The sequence below is a fragment of the Cynocephalus volans genome, chromosome 2 (assembly GCF_027409185.1).
Source record: "Cynocephalus volans isolate mCynVol1 chromosome 2, mCynVol1.pri, whole genome shotgun sequence".
NCBI classification, from domain to species: Eukaryota; Metazoa; Chordata; class Mammalia; order Dermoptera; family Cynocephalidae; genus Cynocephalus; species Cynocephalus volans.
Genome location: NC_084461.1, coordinates 185970712 through 185994231, shown reverse-complemented (window position 1 = coordinate 185994231; position 23520 = coordinate 185970712). Strand labels below are relative to the sequence as shown.

General features: G+C 47.8%; 1 protein-coding gene across 5 annotated transcripts in view; it reads right to left on the bottom strand.

Moving 5' to 3' along the window:
• Positions 1 to 2608: 2608 nt before the first annotated feature.
• Positions 2609 to 23520, bottom strand: part of RILPL1 (Rab interacting lysosomal protein like 1) — a 43457-nt gene continuing 22545 nt past the window's right edge. Inside the window, exons 4-9 of one of the 5 annotated variants that reach the window (XM_063087470.1) lie at positions 23281 to 23502; positions 13961 to 14133; positions 12344 to 12436; positions 6162 to 6249; positions 5864 to 5887; positions 3395 to 3454 (exon numbers count right to left, since the gene is read on the bottom strand). In XM_063087470.1, the coding sequence (XP_062943540.1) occupies positions 5885 to 5887; positions 6162 to 6249; positions 12344 to 12436; positions 13961 to 14133; positions 23281 to 23502 (579 nt within the window). In that variant the 3' untranslated portion in view covers positions 3395 to 3454; positions 5864 to 5884. Of the gene's footprint in view, positions 3455 to 5863; positions 5888 to 6161; positions 6250 to 12343; positions 12437 to 13960; positions 14134 to 23280; positions 23503 to 23520 lie in introns of all 5 variants that reach the window. The other 4 variants (XM_063087467.1, XM_063087471.1, XM_063087469.1 and 1 more) reach the window with 4 other exon arrangements.

Sequence of the window (23520 nt, the reverse complement as noted above, 5' to 3'; positions counted from 1 at the left end):
TGGTTTGCTAGAAAGCTGGATCTATTGACCTTAACTCAGGACTTTCAATAAGCTCCATACCTTGCACATGATTTTCAAAAAAGTGACATTTGGGGCCGGCCTGTGGCTCACTTGGAAGAGTGCGGTGCTGATAACACCAGGGCCACGGGTTTGGATCCCATGTAGGGATGGCCGGTTAGCTCACTGGTTGAGCGTGGTGCTGTTAACACCAAGTCAAGGGTTAAGATCCCCTTACCGGTCATCTTTAAAAAAAAAAAAAAAAAAAAAGTGACATTTAACATTTTTATCAATACCTGTATCTTTGAAAGTTCAGGTTTTAAAAATTCAAGATGTTTCATGCAAAATAAATGATTTAGTACCAAAACTCACATTCATTACTAGGTTTTGCAGCAGTATGAATCTCACAGTGTGACATAGGGAACTGGACCAACCTGCTGTGTCTTAAAGTGGCTGTTGCTGCTGCTGCTGCTATTAGAAGTTTTAGAGAAATATGCTCTTTCCTTTGAAAATTTTACTATCTCCTGTCTTAGAAAACAAGCTTGCAGGGAGAACACCTTTCTGATTTCATTCCCATTTCATTTACAAAGTGCTCCCTATTTTTTTTTTTTTGGCAACTGGCCAGTATGCAAGTGCTCCCTACTATGGCACCAGAAGTGTGTCATGGGCCAGAGTTGGTCAGTTATTTAGCTAAACAAGACTGCCCAGCAAGAAAGCATGTGTTAAGAGATGCCACCAGGGGCTGGCCCGTGGCTCACTCGGGAGAGTGTGGTGCTGATAACACCAAGGCCACGGGTTCGGATCCCATATAGGGATGGCCGTTTGCTCACTGGGTGAGCGTGGTGCTGACAACACCAAGTCAAGGGTTAAGAACCCCTTACCGGTCATCTTTAAAAAAAAAAAGAGATGCCACCAGGAGAAAAGTATACCCAGTTGCAGTGTTCACATAGTTGTCAACTCTGAGCATCGGAACATGGATGGATTTAAAAAATGCATGCTCAGACCCTATCCCTGTACATTTGCGCTTAGTGTTGTATGGGCCCTGGTAACTTTAAAAGAAAAAAAGGCAAGATGGTCAGTTAGCTTACTTGCTTAGAGCTCAGTGTTGGTAACACCAACGTCAAGGGTTGGGATCCCTGTACCAGCCAGCCTCCAAAAAGAAAAAGAAAACAAAGGTACAACTCTAATGGCAGGGACTTCAGTAGTAGCCATCAACATAACAAGACATATATGAGGGTACTTCAGAAAGTTCGTGGAAAAATGGAATTGAAAGATAATACAAATATTTATTTATTTTTTTTAAAAAGATGACCGGTAAGGGGATCTCAACCCTTGACTTGGTGTTGTCAGCACCATGCTCAGCCAGTGAGCGAACCGGCCATCCCTATATGGGATCCGAACCCGGGGCCTTGGTGTTATCAGCACCACATTCTCCCGAGTGAGCCACGGGCCGGCCCGATAATACAAATATTTCCATGAACTTTTTGAAGACCTCTTGTAGATACCCTTTCACCTAGCAATTCTGTTTCTAGTTTATTCTGCACAAGTGTGGAAGTGTGTGGCACTGTTTTTTTGAGTAAAGGGTTAGAAGGAAGCTACCTGTCTATCAGTGTGGCCTAGATAAACATTAATAAATTATACATCTATATAAATAATATATGATAGACCAGGGTTCCTCAGCCTCAACACTGTTGATATTTGAGGATGGGTAAGTCTTGGTTGTAGGAGGTGTCTGGGCATTTTAGGATGTTTAGCAGCAGCCTTGGTCTTTACCCAGTAGGTAACAGTAACCTCCCTCCCCCTCCAGTTGTGACAACGAAAAATGTCTCCAGACACTACTGGCTAGCCTGTTTTTTTTTTGTTGTTGTTGTTGTTTTTAACATAATTGCATGTATAAACTTTCCGGAAAGACACCCAAGAAACTGGGAACACTGGTTACCTGTTGCAAGGGCAACTGAGGGTGGCTGGGGGTGGGAGAGGAATTCCTCAGTACTCATGCTTCTATACTTCTTTTTTTTTTAGTCAAATGCAGTAGGTTTCTATACTCTTGAAAAATAAATTCTAGTAATTCTAACGGCCAGGCAGGTTTGACTGAAGCAGCAACATTATCCCGTCTGATCATTTTTCCCAGCATTCTGGAAAGAGTCTATTGTAAATTCTACAAATCCACCTGATGGTTTCTTAGCAAATCTTAGTAGAATGTGTGGAATGTGGCCCCATACATCAGCTGTACTTGAGTACTGTTACAAAGTGCTGACTCTCTCAATCGTGAGCACCCAACCCTGCTCCCTAGGTGCTCCGGGGGTGGAGAGAAAGGCTGTGTTGTGTGGCAGGTCCCCAACTCACCAGTTACAGACAGGGCACCTGGCTCTCCGTCTGCTGCTGCAGGTCTGTGACTCAGCCAGACACGCGGTCCCTGAGACACCTTCCTACCCAGCGCCCTCACTCTGCTAAGTCTCTCCCACTCGCCATCCCACATCCCCAAGGCTCTCATGCCCCATTCCCAATCTGCTTGGGGACATTTGTCTTCTTTGCAGGGGACTAAGTATTTGACATGGTGAATGCTAAAAGGAAACAAGATGACAGGAAAAAATGAAATGCACACCAGAAATGTTGCAACATCTCATCATTAGCCACTTTGTTTGGTTAGTACTGCATAACTCACAGCAGATTCCAAGGCACACTGCCTTGAACATTGCTACATGCTCTAGGCATTATCAAGAACAAGGCAGTAGAGATACCATGGGCTCTTACAAAGTTGTCTCCAACCTGCACGGGAGGGCTGTCATCTGTATTTTCTGTTGCTTTGTGTTTGAGTTGTGCCAGCTCATCCTGTGATTGTCCAGTCAATGCATCCTAAACAATATGCTACCACCATGATAATTTCATTGATGTAACTAATAAAAAGCTATCCCTTTCCTGCCTCCCACGGCAGTATGACAAACATGGTAATAAAACCTCTACACATAGGATTTTATACAAAGCAAGTCAAACGGCAATGGTAGTGGCAAGAAGCTTGTGTTACTGAATGCAAAAGTCTGGCCTCAGTTCATGGGATTATTAAATATATATATCCTAAGGGATCAGAGTTATCTATTATAAACGGTGATAGCCCTGGGTATAAATATACATTTCTTTAGAGTTTGGCTTCAGTTTTTCGATGTCCATCCTCAAAACAGACAGTTTGTTTGAGGGGGCCGTTTTGAGGGTGCATCTGCATCAAGAGGCATGAGGCAGTGACCTCTGGGCTGCAGGTTTGGTTGCAAGTGCTGGCTGTAGATGGTTCACATCCAAGGGCAGAGGCAGCCAAGGTCACAGGTGCTGCAGGGCTTCTTGTCCTTGCTCTGTGTAACCATCGTCGCGGTGGGTGTTTGCCCACTGGCCAAAGGACTCATGGATGTGCACGTTTCTCTGGGTGTTGGCTAGGCGCTTTTTATCTCGGGAGAAGAAGCTAAACCTTTTGGAAGGGAAAGCAAAGAGAGAAATGAGAGCTGACCCTTGGCTGTGCACTTTGTGTGTTTTGCAATGCTAGAGACATACAGCAGCAAAGGTGGAAGGGAGTGAATAATTCCAGGTGTGAAAGAAAAAGTTGGGGGGAAAAAAAAGAAAAGAAAAAGTTGGGGGTTCGGGTCAAAGTTATTCTAAGAAAGCAGCAGGGGATTCTGCGTGTCATTTAGTTGCAGTACCCTGGAGGTCACACAGTGTGGGCAAGGCATGCATGCGTGTGATGTGTGAGGTACCTCTCCTGCCTCAGCCAGTGCCGACGAGCCTTCCCATTAGCGGAGGATATAAAAAGCTACTGGAAACAGATCATGGGTGTCTTTAATTATCCTAATGTTGCTGAGAAAGGAATACTTGAAAGCCGTGTGGAATGTAAGATGATTCTGATGTAAACAGATGAATATTTCTCATTTAAATAGTTATGTATTTATTTAACGTCAATCAGGAAACTTTATAAGTAGCACATCATCAAAGCCCAGATTTCATGGATACTGCTGCTGAGGATGAGGCTAAAGTAGGTATTTAAGAAAAATGAGACAACTAAAAAATATATTAAGTAAATCACAGTACACACAGTTCTCTGATTAGATAAACACTGTGAATATAGTATGTGAATTGAATTTGAGAAACATCAATTTGTTTTTTGTTTTGGTGGCTGGTCGGGGCAGGGATCCAAGCCCTTGACGTTGGTGTTATAACACTGTGCTCTAACGAAGTGAGCAAACTGGCCAGTCCTTGGGAAACATTAATTTGGACTTTCAAAGATGGATTTAATGGTGAAAGCTTTTAGAATTTATCACTGTAGCTAGCTACAGAACAACAGCTTATGTAGGCCAAGAGGTTTTGGGTTTTTTTTGATAGCTGGCCAGTATGGGGATCCAAACCCTTGACCGTGGTATGATCAGAACCATGGTCTAACAGAGTGAGCTAACCAGCCAGTCCCTAAAGGTCTTTCTAAAGCAACTGTGGGGCCGGCCCGTGGCTCACTCGGGAGAGTGCGGTGCTAATAACACCAAGGCCCCGGGTTCGGATCCCATATACGGATGGCCGGTTCGCTCACTGGGTGAGCGTGGTGCTGACCACACCAAGTCAAGGGTTAAGATCCCCTTACCGGTCATCTTTAAAAAAAATAAAAAATAAAAAAATAAATAAATAAAAATATAAAGCAACTGTGACTTGCATATTGATTAGAGTGAACCGTAAAACGTCAGATGCCTAAAAGATAAAGGCAAAGACACAAACAAAAAGCTTATAAAGTGGTCCATTTAAAACAAGGTCTGGGGGACTAGCCGGTTAGCTCAGCTGGTTAGAACACAGTGTTGTAACACCAAGATCGGGGGTTCGCATCCCCATACCCGCCAGCTGCCAAAATAACTAACTAAATAAATAAAGATGGAGGTGGAAAAAAAAAAGGTTTGGGGCTGGCTGGTTAGCTTAGTTGGTTAGAGCTTGGAAAACACTAAAGGTCAAGGGTTTGGATCCCTGTACTGGCCAGCCACAAAAAAACCCAAACAAAATACAAACAAAAAAACCCGTATGCTTCAAGAGCATGTAAATGGATTAGGGCCCTGGCCAGTAAACCTGAGTTGGCCCACCTTGAGGATCTCCCAAAAGCTCTTTCCACGGTGCCAACTGTCCTTTGATGCTACCAGGCTCTAATAAGATTGCTTCTATTGTCACCAAATTCTTACTCTTGAATTTTGGTTTCTGAACTTGGTAAGAGACATAATATAATAACTACGTTAATGTTTCCTGGGAGGCAAGAATAGGCATGAAGCCACCAAGAAATCAAAGCTTCAGATAAACACTTTTTGGTTCTCTGTGTTCACCTATTAGCTTCTTTCAGTGCTGTAGCCTGTGGAGTTTAGTTTTAATCACATCTGAGTAAAAATGATTTCTTCTTCTGTGGTTAGGATCCAACAGCCACCTTCCACCAGGAATAAAGTGTTCTTTCATCATAAAGCCAGAGCAAGCCAAGTTTATCTGGCGAAATTCTCCTGGCAATGAAGGTCTCTTTTCTCTACAACATGTATGTGGGGAAAGAAGGCACAATTTTCATACTGGTCATCTGTGAGCTCTTTCCATAGGGTGATCAGGGCAATTAGCTGGCAAAAATACAGCAGCAACACATCACTGTTACGCTTCACATCTACCTGACTCAAGTAAGCAGGAAAGCCATCAAGCACCTCCAACAGGGAGAGGATCAAAACATTGGTCCCCTTCTCTGCTTTTCTTTTTTTAACAAGTTCAAAGGGCTGAGTGACATTGGCTTGGCAAAACAACACAATTTAGAAAGCTATGGCGTGAAGATGGAAAACACAGTGTTAGTGTCACTCGGGGATCGCAGTGGGCGTTGATTACTGACCCGTCACTTAAAGGACCTTCTTTACTGGATCATGGGCAAGGTGGTTTTAGAACAGAAACAGAAGAGACAAAAAGAATTATAGGTGACAGAGCCGAGAATTCTGAGGCTTCACTTGTGCAGATAGAGTGCAGTGGGCAGCATGTTGAAATCACACTCAACACCCACTCCAACTGGGAACACGCAGGTGATGGCCATGCAACTAAAGTGGCCAGAGAAGACAGGCCAGTCCCAGCAGTAGCTGCAGCAGACATTCCAAAGGCACAGCTCAAACGAAACCAAAAACACACACAGTGCCTACAAGGGAAACAAGTCTTCGGACAGGCTGCAGTGTGGGGTCATCTATTATCAGTCCAGCTGCTACCATGGGCATTATGGCTGTAAAGATCCTGGTCAGAAAGTACAGATAGACACAGAGAAGATAAAAACAGCAGAGGCATGAAAAAATAACACTCCACAGACAGACCAGCTGAAGGGTTTGCTTATGGTATATATTATGGGTTGGGCTGTATCCCCTGCCAAATTCATATGCTGAAGTCCTAACCCCAGTACCTCAGAGTGTGGCCTAATTTAGAAACAGGGTCTTTACAGATGTAACTAGTTAGGAAGAGGTTATACTGGAATAGAGGAGGCCCTAATCCAGTATGACTAGTGTCCTTATAAACGGGGAAATTTGGACACAGACATGCATACAGGGAGAATGCCACGTGTGGCATTCTTGGTGGCAGAGATTGAGGTGATGCTCCTATAGAATGCCACGGAATGCACACCACAGAAGCAAAGACAGAGGCCTGGGACTCTCCCTCACAGCCTCAGAAGGAACTGACCCTGCCGACCCTCGATCTCACACTTCTGGCCTCCAGAGCTGTAAGACAACACATTACTGTTGTTTAAGACCCCCAGTCTGTGGTACTTTGTTACAGCAGCCCTAGAAGACTAATACAGTATGTGACAGCCACAAGGGGAGAGAATGACCCTCAAGGGCTGAAAAGGCAGGCCTGGGTGTGGGGAGGGAAGGAGTCAGAATGTGCTCTGGGAGTCCTGGTGACACCTTGTTAGGGGGCCTTCTGGGATGTATCCTCCAACTGCCAAAGCTGCAGGCTCCATGCCCCTAGGGCAGCCATGTGTGAACCAGGAAGGAAACTGAGGCAGACAGAGTAGGCCAGGACAAGGACTAAAAAGAGAGCCTGCATGATCTTGAAAGATGTTTCCTCACCCCTCTGAATAGGTCAGAGCCAACAGTAAATGCTCATCTGTACCTTGCTGGGCAGGGGAAATGAAAATGACAGTCCAACTGAGCCACCAGGGCTTATTTTGAAAATCTATTTTTTTTTTTAAAGGTTGGCTGGGAAAAGATATAAAATAATTGTCTCAAATGAGGTTGGGGGATTCTCTGTGTTTGGATCATCTTTGATGCACTTCACAGAGTAGCTGGGAGGTGGCATATTTGCAGAGCTACATGGATGGTTTCTCATGGTGACATTGAGAAGAGGGGAGACCTTTTGCTAAATGAGTGGGCCCCATCCCCAGGGGCCAGGCTACTGGGCACAGTTAGCTTTCCAGAGGCTCCGAGTCACACGGTTTTGCACCCAACTTTGCCAGGACACCCAACAGGGCACTGCCTAAGACACAGTCATTGCATGGGAGGCCCCAGATACCAGGTCATTGTGTGGCAGATGGCCCCAGATAACAGGTAGACGTTTTGCCTGGAGAGCTGTTTGCTCACCTGGAAATGCTGGACTTTACCTGGGGCTGCACCAGGGGCCAGACCCAGGAGCTCTGGGACACTGGAGTGTGTCTTGCTGGGCTCACTAAATGGATAGTCCCTCCCATCGTTGCTCCAGGTGCTGCCCTGCAGAAGCCGCCCCTTCTAGAGGGACAGCCATTTCCATGAAAAGACTGGCTTGTTTTGATCAAAAGTGTAGGTCTTGGATACAGTGTAGCTGGTTTTAATTCCCCCCTCCCCACCTAGTATTTCTGGAAGACTCCAACTAAATGAGGTTCTAACAATGGCGTTACAGGCAGTACAATGGGCGGCTGTGAAGAAGCTATTTCTGGGCCAACGCAAAGAGGGGTGGTGGGTAGGAGGACAGGGACAGAATGCTCTGTTGCTACTACCATTTGACACCAGGTGGTCGCCCACTCCAAAGCCAACCTTTCCGGTCTGTAAGGCCGGTTCTGATCTATCCCCCCGCCAGCTCTCCCTCCCACCCACTGCCTGCCTCCTGTCTCCCCATCAGCCCCGGCCCCTGCCCCACAGAAAACAGCTGTGGGTGCATCTGTGCGATTGAGACTGAGAGACCGGGACCACACCAGGGGGCGCTGCTGCCCAGTAGCCACTGGGGACGAGGCTGAAGTCACTCCAGTGTTCCCTGGTGACCCTCCCAGGCAGTGCCAACCCCTCCTCTCTGGCCAGCAGCTGCCCAGTCACAAGCTATTCTTGGAACATTTTCTGGGCATGCTGTTTGGACTGGAAGCAGGAGTTTCTGGTTCCCTTGTTGAGTTCAGCCCAGAAAAGTGGAGTTTGCCGTCTCTGACTTGTGGCGCATTCAAGAGATAAAGGACCTGGGCACTCGGCCCACAGCTGGGGACTCGGGGAGTGGACTGAGGAAAAGGGGGCCTGGGGTGGAAGGCAGACAAAAGGCATAGGTTCAAATCCCGGCTTTGAGCCTTCCCAGCAGTATGATCTAAATTAAGTCAGTGGGGGGCTGGCCTGTGGCTCACTCTGGAGAGTGTGTTGCTGATAGCGCCAAGGCCATGGGTTCGGATCCTATGTAGGGATGTATGTAGGGATGGCCGGTTGGCTCGCTGTCTGAGTGTGGTGCTGACAGTGCCAGGTCAGGAGTTGAGATCCCCTTGCCAGTCATCTTTAAAAAAAAATAAATAAAATAAATAAATAAATTAGTTAATTAAGTCAGTGGGCTTCTCTGGGCCTCAGTTTCCTCATTTGAGAAATGGTGATAATTTTCCCAGCTCTGGGACTCTGATAGGGTGGAAGATACCTTAGTTGAAGTGCTCTTAGCTGGCGAAGACCCTTCAGACCTTCTTGGTGGTTATTACTTAATTGCTGGAGGGATAAGGGGGTGGGGAAGGACTGGTTCAGGGACATGAGGCTGAGCTGGAGAGCTGCCACTAGCTGCGCCAAACAGACTGCATGACGAATACCCCCCAAAAACGAGGGTAGGAGAGACCAGACCAATCCAGTTGGGTGCAAGAGGAGTGAAGGGGGGAAAGGGAGACAGGCTGTGAGCCATCTTAGGAACTGCCACCCCCCAACCCAGCCCCAGGGCAGATGTATCCCTGCCCAGGCTCCTCCCAACCTCCTCCCAGGCCGCACTGATGCAGCTCCCAGTAGGCAGTCGAGGTGGACAAAGGCCATCAGTGTCCTCTCTGTGCTGGTTAAAAGCCTTTTGTGTCAGTTTGCTCTGCCAATGATCCTCTAGAAGGCAGGGGCTGCAATGCGACTGGCCACCTGCACCCTGTGGATGGGAGGTTCTGGTCTCACTCTTTCTGTCTCTGCTCTGTCTCTTCTCATCTCTCTTGTGCTCCCCAATTCTGGCTGCTTCCCCTGCCAGACTCAGAGCCCCAGGTCTTGCTGAGCAACCAGAGGCCAAGCGAAAGGGGAGAAGGGCTCTGAAAATGGGTCCTTTCTGAAACAATCTGGAGAAGGGCAGACACTACAGCCTATCCAAGTGTGGGTAGAAGAACTAGTGGAAAGATTTGCTTTCTAATTCTGATTACATTCCTCTGGACTTTACCCAATATGAGATTTGTGAAAGCTAACTCTTTTTTTTTTGAAAGCTAACTCTTAATTACCTGTTTAGAGGAAGGGGGCTGAAGAAGAAAATCTAAAAGTCAGAAAAACCCAGCTTTGGAAGGAATTCTTAGAATTATGTATGATCATGGGTGCTGGAAGCTCTATAAATGCAGCACACTTGAAGTGAAGATGCTAGAAAGGTCTGATTTTTAAAGACCTGAGATTGAATGGCTGAAGGCTGCAGAACTCTGGTCTCTTGGTCTCCCCCCTCCCTCAGCCCGGGCAGGGACTGTTTGGGCTCATGAAGCTTCTGGCAACTTCTCTAGAGCTAAAACCCAAAACTCCACATTTCTGGACTGAACTCGGCGAGGGAACCAGAAACTCCCACTGCCAGTCCAAACAGTGTGCCCAGAAGGTGTTCCAAGAATATCTTGTGACTGGGCAGCTGCTGGCTGGAGAGAAGTGGTTGGCACTGCCTGGTAAGGAGCCACTGAAGCACATGAGATCGATTCTGCTTATCCTTGAGTAAAACTGGGGCTGGCAGGATAAGAGTTTTCCCAGGTATTAAGTACTGCACAGTATCAAGACCAAGAGCGTCTTCACCCTCAAGATGAGGCTACAGGGAACACCTGTCTTTCTGTCTGTCTAGCACTCTGACCTCACCTGGGGACTTGTCTTTCCCCTAACTTCTGTCTATGTGAACTGGATGGAGTTTAAGGTACTCTTAGTTTCAGGGGTTTGAAGGAGATGCAGACCTGGACAACTGATGTGATTCGTTTAGGGATGGTCATGTGACCCAGTCAGAGCCAATGATACTTGATTCTGTGACTTTTGTGGAACTCTTGGGAATATAGAATCTGAAATGGAGTTTCAGATAGAAGAAAACAGAAATCTAGAACTGATGGCTGCCATATTGCCATCCTGTGTCTGGGGAGCATGTCTGAGAATTAAGCCCACAGAGAGGAAAACCAAGACAGCGGTGAAGGAAACAAGGCCTGGATCCAGCTAAGCCTCAGTAACCTGGGAATTTTTGGTTACTTAGATAGCCAAATTCTTCTCTTTAAGTTATTCTGAGTTGAATTTCAATTGCAAATAAAAGATTACTAATTAATCTACGGTCAAAATGGTGTTGGGATCCAGAGGAAGCTTTCTGGTTGCCTGCTTTATCCCTAGGAAATATTTATCTCTAACCAGAACTGGGGACCACATTCCCTCTCAAATCTAGCAGGGACCTAGGGCCAAGCTAATAAGCAACGTGAAACTGGCAAGAGGCTTGGACGGGAGCCCACATTAACCCACACACTCCATGAAGCTGACACCATTTCCGCGGCCACCAGGCCTAGAATTTGAGCAGGGCACCATTTTCTAAGAGAGGGTCCAGCAGTTACAAACCTGCACACGTTGTACATTAAGTCAACTTGGAGGGTGAGAACTAGCCAAGAATTTCCAAATGTAACTGGGTTTTAAGGTTGAGGCATGTGAATAATACTCCCCGTCATCTCCCCACATGCTCTTGGCTTTCCAACCCACAAGCCCCGTTTCAACCCTGGCGATCAATGGGGTGACAGATGTCGCAGCCAGATCGCCCTCACATCCAACAAGCCCCGTTTCACAAAGCTTCTGCTGGGAAAAAACCAAAGCCTCTTCTGTAACAAGCCTTGGGTAGAACTGGAAGGCCCTGAGCCAGGGAGTCCCTCTCAGGGGAGATAATGAGGCTACAAGACAACAGCGCAAGCATGAGGCTGTCCTGCAAAGAGCTGAAAATGTGGGCTCTGGGGCCAGGCTAACTGGGTTCAAATCTCAGCTCTTCCTCTTGTTAGAAGTGTGGCCCTAAATGGGTGCTTCAGTTTGCTTAACTGTTAAATGGAAAGGACAGTGCCTCCACCTCACAGACTATGGTGAGGATGCAACAAGATAATCTGTTGGAACAGTATCCTGCACATAGTACATTCTCAGTGGATATTAGCTAACTAGAATAGAGGTTTTAACTGTTTATCTGAAAGGCTTCAGGGGTCCATGAACCTGCTAATATTGTTTGTAAATTTTACTTTTTTTTTTTTTTTCCTCTTCCCAGGGAAAGGGTCTGTAAACTTTTATCAGAATCTCAAAGGGATGTGTTAATGGTAAGAACCACTGAAGTGGCTTAAAGTCTAGTTGAGAGCAGGGACTAGGTTGCTCTTTTTTGTGTGTATGTTCACCACAGCAACCAGGGCACAACTCTGCATGTATTATGCACCAATCAATACTTAATGATAGACAGAGGGCTACAAGGATGAATCATCATAGAAATGCATAGATGCACAGACCTGGGGCCATTCCAGACATCTCCAAGCTGAGCTTCTAAGCCCTTAAGACGAATGACCCCCACCCCACCCCCGCCTTATTTGCTGTCCTCAAAGGCCCAGACACAGCCACCCCACCTGAAACACACCCAAGCAAGCTCCTGAGCATCAGCCACAGGCCCAAACTTCCTCCCTCCCTCTCGGCCCTCCCCAAACCTCTCTGCCCAGAGACCCCTTAGGAAGAACTCAACATTCAAGAAGGGAGATGAATTCAGAGTAGGTGGCCAGGCCAAATGTGCTCCAGGGTTAAGCATGTCTCAGTGGGACGTGGTTAGTGGCTAGCCTGGCCCTGGGAGCAGGTGCCCAGTAAGAGAACTCAGGACGTGTGAACCACCGGGTCAGCTGCATGCAGAGCATCCCACACGCTGGAAGCGCATCACTTACAGTCGCTTGATCCCAGACTCTGGCTGGGGGGACATTCTTGGGTGTGCAATGGGTGGAGGTTGGGGTATTCGGTTTTCCTCTTCCATTTCTTCACTGGAAGGAGATGAGAGATGTGAGATAAAAAAGTGAAAAATTCCGTGAGAGCTGGAACATTCCAGAAGAGTACTGTCTGGTGGTCTGAGAAGGTGCATACTTTTGGGGGGAGTTTTTTTTTTAAATTGTATTTTCAGTTTACTTGGAGTCCAGTCGCTTAGAGCACAGTGTTATAACACCAAGGTCAAAGCATTTGGGTCCCTGTACTGGCCAGACACCAAAACAAACAGAATACTCCCTGTTTCCTGTCCTTACACATGCTTGCTTGTCTTACACCTTTGTTGTTTCTTACACCTGGAATATGCCACCTATCCTTCAACATCTCCAGTTCTACCCTATCCTTTCAGGAAGGCCCAGTCCAAATGCCACCTCCTCCATGAAGCATTCCTGATTTCTACCCCATCCCTAAGCCAGAAGTGATCTCTCCCGTCTTTGAACAGCCAGTGCACAGTTGGACAACCTGTCTTACAGGACAGCACACAGTGGGTTTTCAATAAAAATATGTGGTATTGTATTTTTTGTGCATCTATTTTCCCAACAGAACAGGGACCACATCTGAGGCATCTGTCCTTCCTTCCAGCTTTCAACAGATATTTGTTGTGCACCTACTATGTGCTAAGCTCCATTCTAAGTGCTGGCAATTTAGCCATGAATAAGTCAAATAAGGCTTCTGGTCTCAAGTTGCTCACAGTCTGGTATGGAAACAGACAATAACACAAGCACACCAATAAAGAGGATGATGTTAGATGGTGAAAAGGGCCATGAAGAAAGTAAATGTGGGTAAAGTGACAGACAGTGACCAGGACACGATACTCCTTTGGATAAGCTGTGATGGGGAGGGCTTCTCTGAGGAGGAAGTGACATTTGACCCGATCCCTGAATGACCAAGGGTCACCATAGTTAGTGCCAAGGGAATGTCCTCCCAGCAGCAAGAGCAGCAAGTGCAAAGGTCCTGAGGTGGAAATGAGCATGGTGTGTTTTGAGGAACAAAACGAAGGGCAGTGTGTATGAAGCTGAATGAGTATGAGGGGCATGGTATGAGGAAGCTCTAGAAACCATAATTTACTTTTTGGTAATTCATGTGCTGGCAAGACCTGAAATGAACTGTCATCAGACTGTCTATAATCTTTATTTATCTCACTTAGTTTGAATGTTCATATCTTTGCTGCAAAAGTATGAATCTGCTGGATTTCAGTGCTGCCCCAGACCCTGCTGGCGGGGTAACATAAAGCATATGCAATATTTCTTCTAACAGCTGAAAAGTTCTTTTTTTTTCCCCCTGATACGCACCCAACAAGAGCAATAGAGTTCTGAATTATAAAATGCTTCTGGGCTCAAGAGTTTCACAAAGGGATGGTGAACTTAAATGTAAGTGGTTTAGGCCAGAAGGGGCACCAGAAAAGGACACAGATGAAATGCTTGTCTTCTGAAGTTAACTGTACAAAACTTGGAGTCATGCTAGAGAGGGGCTAGCTCAGGCTGCCCAGTGCAGGGGTTAGGCCTGGACTTCCTGGGAACGCTTACCTCTTATAGTAGGCCAGCTCCTCCTGCAACAAGAACACCTTGGACTTGAGCTCGTTCCTCTCATGCAGCACATCACGCAGCTCCTGCAGCGTGAACCGGGGGCGGTTGGGGTCCTTGAGATCCATGGCCACCTTCTCCGCATCTGAGACGCACTCTTCTCCGCCCAGCTCTGTCTGGAGGAGGCAGAGATGCTGCTAATGAATTCCTGGCCGCCACCACCAGCGCCCACTCCGCATCCTGATGGAGCCCAAATTTGCCACCTCCCTGGGTGTGAGCAGCTTGCTGAGGGCACTATTTTAAGCACTCGCAGGCGGCCTCTGCTCATGTTCAGTACAGCTTCCCTCTGGAGATGGGAGCCAGCGGCCACCTGTTCATTGTTGGCCTTCTCAATAGCCAGACTTGCAGTCCCAGCACCTCCCTACCTGACTCAGGGTTTTGTTACAAACAACGGTAGAAGGCACAAGAGAAGAAACATCGCGCCTCCCATGCCACCACCCTCATAAATCTGCCTGCTTTCCCCTTTCCAGGTTCTCCAAGACCTTTGCTGATTTGGCCAAAATGGTGGGATTCACAACCTAGACATAATTCTTGATTTCTTTTTCATTTGACATTAAGTCATAAACATTTCCCCCTTTTGTTATGGGCCATCTGGGCTACCCAGAGGCTCTGGGCATCTTGTCCCTGGAGTTCAGTGAAAGCACTGGTGAGGTGCACACTCAGGGCAGGTTACATGCACGTATCCCAGCATCATGCTAAGTTAACTGCCCCAGGCCAGACCCAAACCCTGTCCTTGCACCTTCTTCCAGAGCAGGGGAGCCTTTAAAAAAAAAAATTGTGGTAAAATACACATAACATAAAATTTAGTATTTTAACTTTTTAAAGTGTGCAATTTAGTGGCATTTAGAACATTCACAATGTTGTACAACCACCACCTTATCTAGTTCCAGAACTTTTTCATCAATCACAAAGGAAACCCTATACCCATTAAGCAGTCACTTGCCATTCCCCCTTACCCCAGTCCCTGGCAACCACCAACTGCGTTCTGCCTTTATGGATTTGCTTATCCTGGACATTTCCTATAAAGGGTGTCATTTAATATGTGGCCTTGTGTGTCTGGCTTCTTTCACTGGGCATCCTGTTTTCAAGGTGCATACATGTTGTAGCATGTGTCAGTGCTTCATTCCTTTCTATGGCTGGATAATATCCCATCGTATGGATAGATCACAGTTTGTTTATCCATTCTTCAGTTGATGGACATGTGGGTTGTTTCCACCTTTTGGCTATTGTAAATAGTGCTCCTAAGAACCTTCATGGGCAAGTATTTACTTGATCACCGGTTTTCAACTTTTTAAGGAGTTGTCAAACTGTTGTCCACAGCAGCTGCCCTATTTTACATTCCCATCAGCAATGCACAAGGATTCCAATTTCTCTACATTCTTGCGAACACTTGTTATTTTCTATTTTTTTGACAGCAAGGAAGTTTTTGACAGCTGCCCCCAAGTCAGCTGGCTAAATCTACAGGTGGCCCATCCTCTCAAGGTAGTGCAGTGTCCCAAACACCCTTGAGCCACCAGTGTTCCAGGATTGACTAGAAGGAGTGGGAAAAAGTCAGGACAGCTATAGAAAAGTTCTGGAACAGGGAAAAGGGGGATGCAAATAGACACTCCACCCCACCTCAAAAACCCCTAACAGCGCAGGGAGAAGGGGACCCCAGCCTGGATGGCACCAGAAGGCCTGGAGGCTGAAGGACTCCAGAAGGCAGAATTGAGATGCTTCATATCCTGGGAGAATCCTGGATGAGCTCTTTAGGAGAAGACACTTAAAAGGAAACACTACCCACCAGGGCAGATTAGGTGACAGAAGAGGTACATGGCAGTCCTGGGTGGGGGGAGTGGTTCTGACCTTATCCAGCCTTGGGGTCAGAGTCAGCACAGGGCAGTGGGCAGCAGGGGAGGTGCCTGCTTGATACAGCAAGAACTGGAAACCTGACACACGCCAACCCCCTAGGCCACCTGGGCAACTGTGTGTGGCCTCTTCCTGCCGGAAAACTAAGGGAGGAAATGGTGGAGGCTTTAACTTCCCAAGGAAGTATTCTAGATATCTGCTCATCTCACAGCTTCACGTGAGCTGTGTCCTCAGGGTACGCCTTCAGTGTCTGATTTCCTCTGCAGAGCTTCCGGGGCTGCTCTTAAAACCACCTGCCAGCCACATACTCAGACAATGTCCTCTCCCCATGACCACATGTAGCAAGTGACTGGTATACAGCAGGCATTCAATAATGCAGTTCCCTTCTCTTCCCCTGCTCAGGTTTCCCATGCAGCAACCTTGGGTGTCTAATATTTATCGACTAGTTATTGGGCAATTAACTTTATGCCTTGCTGGGTTGCTGAGCTGAGCACTGGGAACAGAGTCAGATGGGTGGGGCTGAAGAGAAGATACACATAAATAGAAACTTACAAGAGGTGCAGCGACATCAAGTCTAACTGGAGAGAATCAGAGAAGATGTTACGGCAGATGTCGTCTTGAGGAATGTGTAGGAGTTTGTCAGGAACGCGGGGCATCCGTTGTGCAGACCAGAGGTTGCAAACTGGGAGCCTTCAGACCACACTGGCCCCCTCACACTTTTTTGTTTGGCCCCCACTGTGTTCTAAAACACTACTGCATTAGTTGTCAACTGTTTAAGATTGGGCTATTTCACCCTCAAGGCTGGGTTCTGGGTTTCTTTTTGGAAAACACTTTGACTGGGCGACATGCACTGAGGGTGAGTAGCAGCTACTGCCTTTTACAAGCGCTTTCCGTGGCTGCCCAACCCACCCCTTTTTCCTTCCCTCCCTGGACACCATAGGCAGCAAACTGGAGCCCTCAGGCCACACTGGCCCTGCTGTGGACCTGAACCTCAGGCTCACACACTCCTTCAGCCCCTCCCTCCCCAGACAACTCAGGTCCTGCCTTTCACTAAGAGGCAAGGGACTTGCCTCTCTGAGCCTCTGGGAGGGGCCCTCTGACAGGGGTCCACACACCTTGGGGAATGCTCACTTCCTGAAAGGCCCTCAGACAAGCCCTGGGCCTTCATTTCCCAGTCCAGCCTTGAATAACCCAGTAATATTTCTAAGGGCCCTTCCCGACAGACATTTGACAGATGAGGAAATAAATGACCTTGATGTGACTTTTGTGAACACACGCTTTCAAAGCCTCAGCAATTCCTGCTCACCCCCAAAGGGTTGTACTCATCCAAGACACTGAAGGGCTTCCTGGGAACCTCAGTGCTTTTTCTCTGGAGAAGGGACAGCTTTTGCGGGGGGTGGGAGAGGTAATCTGATTCCCTTAGGGCCTGGGGGATTCCCAGTCACGTGTGCAAAAGTCCTGACTTCTGGAACTACTTCCTGAAAGAGGGAAAGCTTGGGCTCCAGCTTTTCCAGAGGCCACCAGGCAATGACTGCAGCACCGTGGGCAGCCCAGGATTGGCCTGTCCAGACCAAGAGAGACCGAGAAGGCTCTTCCCATGATGGCAGTCAAGTACCATCTGCAGCGCCTTTCTAGGCTTACTCCACAAGGGACCACAGAGGCCGCTTGGGTTATCTTGGATAAGCTGGGGCCTTCCAGTGTTGTTCGCTGGTCCCTGGAGGCACTTTGGGCACAGCTTGAGGAAAATACCCTGAGGCCCCAGCTGCTCCCCAGGGAGGCCCAAGAGACCAGCTAACAAGCAGCAGAGCCAATCCAGAGGCCCCAGGGAGGCAACGTACTGGTTCAGGGCCTCCATCCTAAGGCCTGGCTCCCAGGAATGTTCCCCACTGCCTGGGTGCATCAAAACATCCTGTGCTCCCCCAGCCCCTTGAACGTCCTTCTGAGCAGCCCCTGGCCCAGCAAAAGGGAATGACGGTTTGTGCCCTGGTCACGCTTGGTACCTCCAGGCCTACCACGTATAATTTCAGCCCACCTGCTACCGTGTGACCTGGGCCTGTCCATCTCTTTGGTGGTCAGTTTCCTCATCTGACAAATGAGGGGAATGACCTTGACTTGATTCAGTAGGTTTTTAGTTCGGCCTAAACCCTGCTTCCCGTACCAGCCAATGGACCCCTGTCTGCTTTTCCTTGTGCAGACATCCCTCACTTTAAAAAACAAAAGCCTACTAAGAAATCAGAACTTAGAAGGCAGAAAAATCCAGAAGATAATTAATAATTTGATGGTTTTCTTATTATGTTTATCTAAAGTCCTGTAGACAGGAAGCCCACCTCATTTTCTTAAGGATTTATATGTCTAATCATGAAAGGCAGGAAAACCTTTAGTTAAAATGTGAAGAGCTGGATGAACTAGAAAACATGCCATAGGAAAGAAGCCAGGCAGGACCACATGTTGTGTAATTCCATTGATACGAAATGTATAGAACAGGGGAATCCATAGAGAGAAAAAGTGAATCGGTGGTTGCCAGGGGCTGGAGGAGGGGGAGATGAGGAATGACTACTCATGAGTAGGAAGTTTCTTTTGGGGTGATGGAAATATTCTAGATAGTGGTGATGACTGCACAATACAGTAAATATACTAAAAACCATTAATTGTATACTTTAAATGGCATTGAACTGTATACTTTAAATTGTATGGCATGTGAATTATATCTCAATAAGTATGCTATAAAAAATAGAAAAGAGAGCCTTGGCTACTGGATATCACACTGACTTGACAGTGATGCAGCTTGGAAAGGATCATGTGAATTGAGATGCACCAAGGCAATGATGAAAATGGATTCCTCTCTAGCTCTGGATCCCTCTATAGCTCCCATCTTCCCCCACCAATCCTGCCTCAGAACTAACCCCTCACCCTAGCCACATGCTATACGTTCTGCAGTCTGGCTGATGCTGTTCCCCCTGCCTGGAATGGCCTGCTCCACATTACACCCCTGGAACCCTACCCACCCCACAAAGACTTGACTGGATGCCTTGCAGGCCTGCCCTGCCCCCTCCTCTTGACTTCACTGTGCTCTCCTCCGATTCCACAGTCCTCTCCAGGCCACACTAAATAGTGAAACTACAGAATCAAGTCAAGGTCATTCCCCTCATTTGTCAGATGAGGAAACTGACCACCAAAGAGATGGACAGGCCCAGGTCACTTGGTAGCAAGTGGTGAAGCCACTGTGACCTGCAGCTCCCCCATTTGATTGACAAGCATCCTGAACTCCACATGGCTACAGTGATGGAAGCAAACCCAGCAAAGCTGTCCTGAGTCTTGGAATAGATGCTGCAAAGCAGCTCAGCGGGTTTGTCATGACTGCAACCTGATTTTACTCTCCCACTTCTTCCCCGCCCTCTGGGCTGCCAGAAAGGGAAGCTGAAACTGACAGGCAGCCAGGCCAAGGAGGTGTGAAATGTCCCTGTCCTTGTTGCTAAAGAGATCTGGAACAGGGCTGGGAGTCTCATGGCTAGAGTGATGTCCTGGAGACTAAGGTTAGGACTGGGCCCCAGCTGGCCAGCAGGAGACAGGCCTGAGCCCTTGTGGGGCCTGAGGGATTGGAAGAAGTATGTCGGGGGGGAAGGGAAAGCGACTGCCTGAGCTTGGCCTGGTGGCTCTGTCTTTGCCATCAGCCTCCTCCCTGCCAGCCCCCTGCCATAGGTTGAGTCCAGCCCTCACCTTTCTTGCCTGGTTTGTTACAAAGGGCTCCTGACAACTACGTCTGCCCTGAGTCCTTCCCATTCACTCCGTCCATAAAACTCAGCTGACTGATCACTCACCTGCTGAAACTCTGCAAGTGGATCCACACCCCCCACTGCTCAGAGTTCTGTGTGTGGCACTCTCAGTCCCGATTCTCAGGCACTGTAACAACAGTTGTCTCTGCCAGACCTGTACCCATTCCCACACTTCTCTGGGCTAAGCTGCTGCAACTGGCCTCTGGAAAAACAGCCCCCTCCCACTTTTCAGTCCATGTGGCTTGGATTGTGATGGAGTTTGGATGTGTTGTCCCCTCCAAAACTCTTGTGGAATTTTGATCCTCTATGTGGCACCGTTGGAAACTGATTGAGTCATGGGGGAGGATCCCTCATGAATGGATTAATGTTCTCCCTGGGGGAAGAGGGATAAATGAATGAGTTCTTGCTCTATTAGTTCCTGCGAGAGCTCGTTACTTAAAAAGACCCTGGCACCTCCTCTCTCTCTCTCTTGCTTCCTCTCGCCATGTGATCTGCTTGTACCCACCGGCTCCCTGCCACTTTCCACCATGAGTAGAAGCAGTCTGAGGCCCATGCCAGATGCAGCTGTCCCAGAATCGTAAGCCAAATAAACCTCTTTTCCTTATAAATTACCCAGTCTCAGGTCATTCTGTTATAGCAACACAAAATGGACTAAAACAGATTGGTACCACCAGGGCAGCCATGTGACTTGGGTTTGTTACAAAGGGCTTTAGTTAAACCTTGATCAATATGCACATTCTAGACCTCTGGCCACAATGACTGCCTTAGTGATGGGCCAATGAGAGGATTCTCTGAGACTCTGACTAGGACTCTTGGGAAAGATGCAATTTCTTTCCACTGGGGTTGCTAAGCTGGTTGAGTACTGGGGGCCACTATACGGCAAGAGCCTGCTTGAAAATGATACCAACACAGAGGAAAGCAGAGCCAAGAGGAGGTCTGAAACAAATTCCTGACAGCATCGTTAGGGCGCCTGGAACCAGCTATACCTGAAGCCAATACTAACTCGCAGCTTTTAGTTACACAGCCAATAAATTCCTTTTTTTTGCCCTTAAAACATTTTAACTTAGGTTTATGTCATTTAAGTCAAAAGAAGGCCCTAACCTCTCCCTTAAAAGACTTCTCTCCCTTACTTTCCTTATCTGTCTCCCAGGTTCCTGTCATTCAGAGAACCTAAAAGTGACTGGCCTGAATTCACAGCATGCTGTGCTGGGACTTGAGCCCACCTGACTGTAAGCTTGTCTGTCTCAACTCCCCTACCTGTAACCTGGGTTATTAGCACAGTGTCTGCAAACCTTAAGCACTTAATAAATACTTGTTGGGAGACAGAGCAAGCCCTGAGTGCTTCCCTAACAGTTCACTGTACTTTTCTGAACCAGCATATCCATTCTGCACATTTCCACTTATCAAAGTCTTAGCATTATTAGCACTGACACCCAGCTCAAGAAACTGCTCTTCCATGAAGCCCCACATCACCAGTCCCATTGGAACTAACTGCCCCACACTCTGTGTTGCTGGCACACTCGGGACACGTCTATGTGACAGATACCCAGCACCCACCTCACAGCGCTGGGCCTCCCTAGGGAACAGCTGCAGCCGTGCTGGGCAGTTCAGTCCATGCGGGCAGGACCTGAAGCACACACCGTGTCTTTCCACTTTTGCCCTGGGATCTGCCCAGAAGTGTGGGAGAAGTCACACACCTGGGGGCCACCCTGAGCCAACTCAGGGTAGGAGCTTGCAGATAAACATCCCAAGCCTTTGTCCTTCAGAATGACATCTCTGGGAGGTATTCTGTGTGCCTATCAGAGATCCCAGAGGGATTGGGTTCCCACTGCCTGGGGCAGCGACCTCAAGGACACACCCTCAAATTCACTTTTCCTCCTTCCCTGTCTCACTCCCTGACTTTTGGGATTACCTCCCAAATAAACCTCCTGCCCAAAGTCCTTTTCTCAAGCTCTGTTTCGAGGGAACCTAGATTAAGACACCCTCTCACCACTAAGACAATCCCCTCCCTCCTTGAGTGTGGCCGCTGGTGCCAAGTCTGTCTCCTGCACTGGGCTGTAAGCTCCTGGAATCTCCACAGTGCCCAGGACAGGGCTCTCAGACGAAAGACCAAACTCCTCTCCCTGGCCTTTCTGGCCCGTGGGACTGGCCCTGCCCACCTCTGGTCTCCCTTGGACCCTCTCCATCCCCCCACTCTGCACACTAGCACCCTGCCTTCCTTGACCGCACTGCAGGTCTCCTGCCATGGGGCCTTTGCTCATGCCACTCCTCCTGCCTGGAACTCACTCCCCCTTTACCTGTTTCCTCTCCCTTCTTCTCTGCCTCGCCTGGACTGTACTGGTAATAATAAGAACAGTTAACTCTAACTTTGAGTGAATTGACATTTAATTCTTATGACAACTCTCTGGGGGTAAGTACTGTTGTTAGTCCCATTTTAGACATGAGGAAACTGAGGCACAGAGAGGCTAAATAACGAATCCAGCATTATGGAGGTAGTAAATGGCAGAGCCTGGACTTGAACCCAGGCAGTCAGGCTCTAGAGTCCACATAGCTGGCTACATAGCACAGCTCCTCCCTTGTTATGAGGCCTTCTGGCTCCATGCCTCTCCTTTAGCATGAATCGCTTTTTTAAGAAATTGATATATAATTCACATACCACAAAATTCACGCTTTCAAAGTACGGAATTCAGTGGTCGTTCGTGTATTCCTAGAGTTGTGCAACCGCTAATTCCAGAACACTTCCATCATCCCAAGAAGAAACCCCATCCCCATTAGCAGTCACTTCCCATTCTCCCTTCTCCCCTGTCCCTTCAACCACCAATCTACTTTCTGTTTCCATGGATTTGCCTATTCTGGACATTTCACATAAATGGAATCATCCACATTGTGGTCTTTTGAGACTGGCTTATTTCCCTCAGCTTAATGTTTCCTAGGTTCATCCACACGGCAGCAGGTATCAATACTTTATTCCTCTTTATGGCTGAATAATACTCCACTGCAGGGACACACCACATTGTGTTTATCCGTTCATCAGATGATGGGACAGGTAGGTTGTTTCCACCTTTTTGGCTACTGTGAATAGTGCTGCTATGAAAATTCATGTACAAGTTCTTATATGAACATCGGTTTTCAGTTCTCTTGGGTATACAAGGATACTACAAAAACTTTGTGGAAAATGGTATTAAAAGATAAGACGAATCCTTCCATGAACTTTTTAAAGTACCCTCATATGCCTTAGAGTGGGATTGCTGTGTCATATGGTATTATGTGATTACTGAGTAATATCTGTCTTCCATACTAAACTGTAAGCTCCACGTGGACAGGGACCAGGTCTGTATTTTGCTCACCATTTTAGCCTCCATGCATGCCACACAGTCAACAATTATTTGAATGAATGAATGAATGAATGGCAGGTGCCGAGTAACCATCACTAAGCTGAATACCCTAGGCTAGAATGCAGGGAGTCCTGGTTTCCAGGCCCAGCTCTAACTCTACCCAGCTGTGGGTCTTCAGGCCAGTAGCTTATTCTCTCTGGGCTCCCACTTTCTCAAGTATAATGGGGAAAACAAGGCAACCATGCCTGCGTCAAGCCAGCCTTCACTTACCCTCCCACATCACCTCAGCACTCAGCTTCCTGCTCACCTCGGGCTCCTCCTCCCCATTCTGGCTGAGCTCGCCCTGCAGTCTCTCCCGCAGCTTCCCAAGCTCTGCCCGCAGGCTGCCCATCTCCTGTTCCTTGGTCTGCAGATCTGCCTCCAGCTCCACCTTCTGCTCAATCAGGGCCTTCCCCTGGGCCTCCACCACTGTGACCCGGTGCCGAAGATCGTGGTTGATCTTCATCAGCCGGGTCTGCTGCTGCTGCAGCTGTAGAGAGAAGGAGGT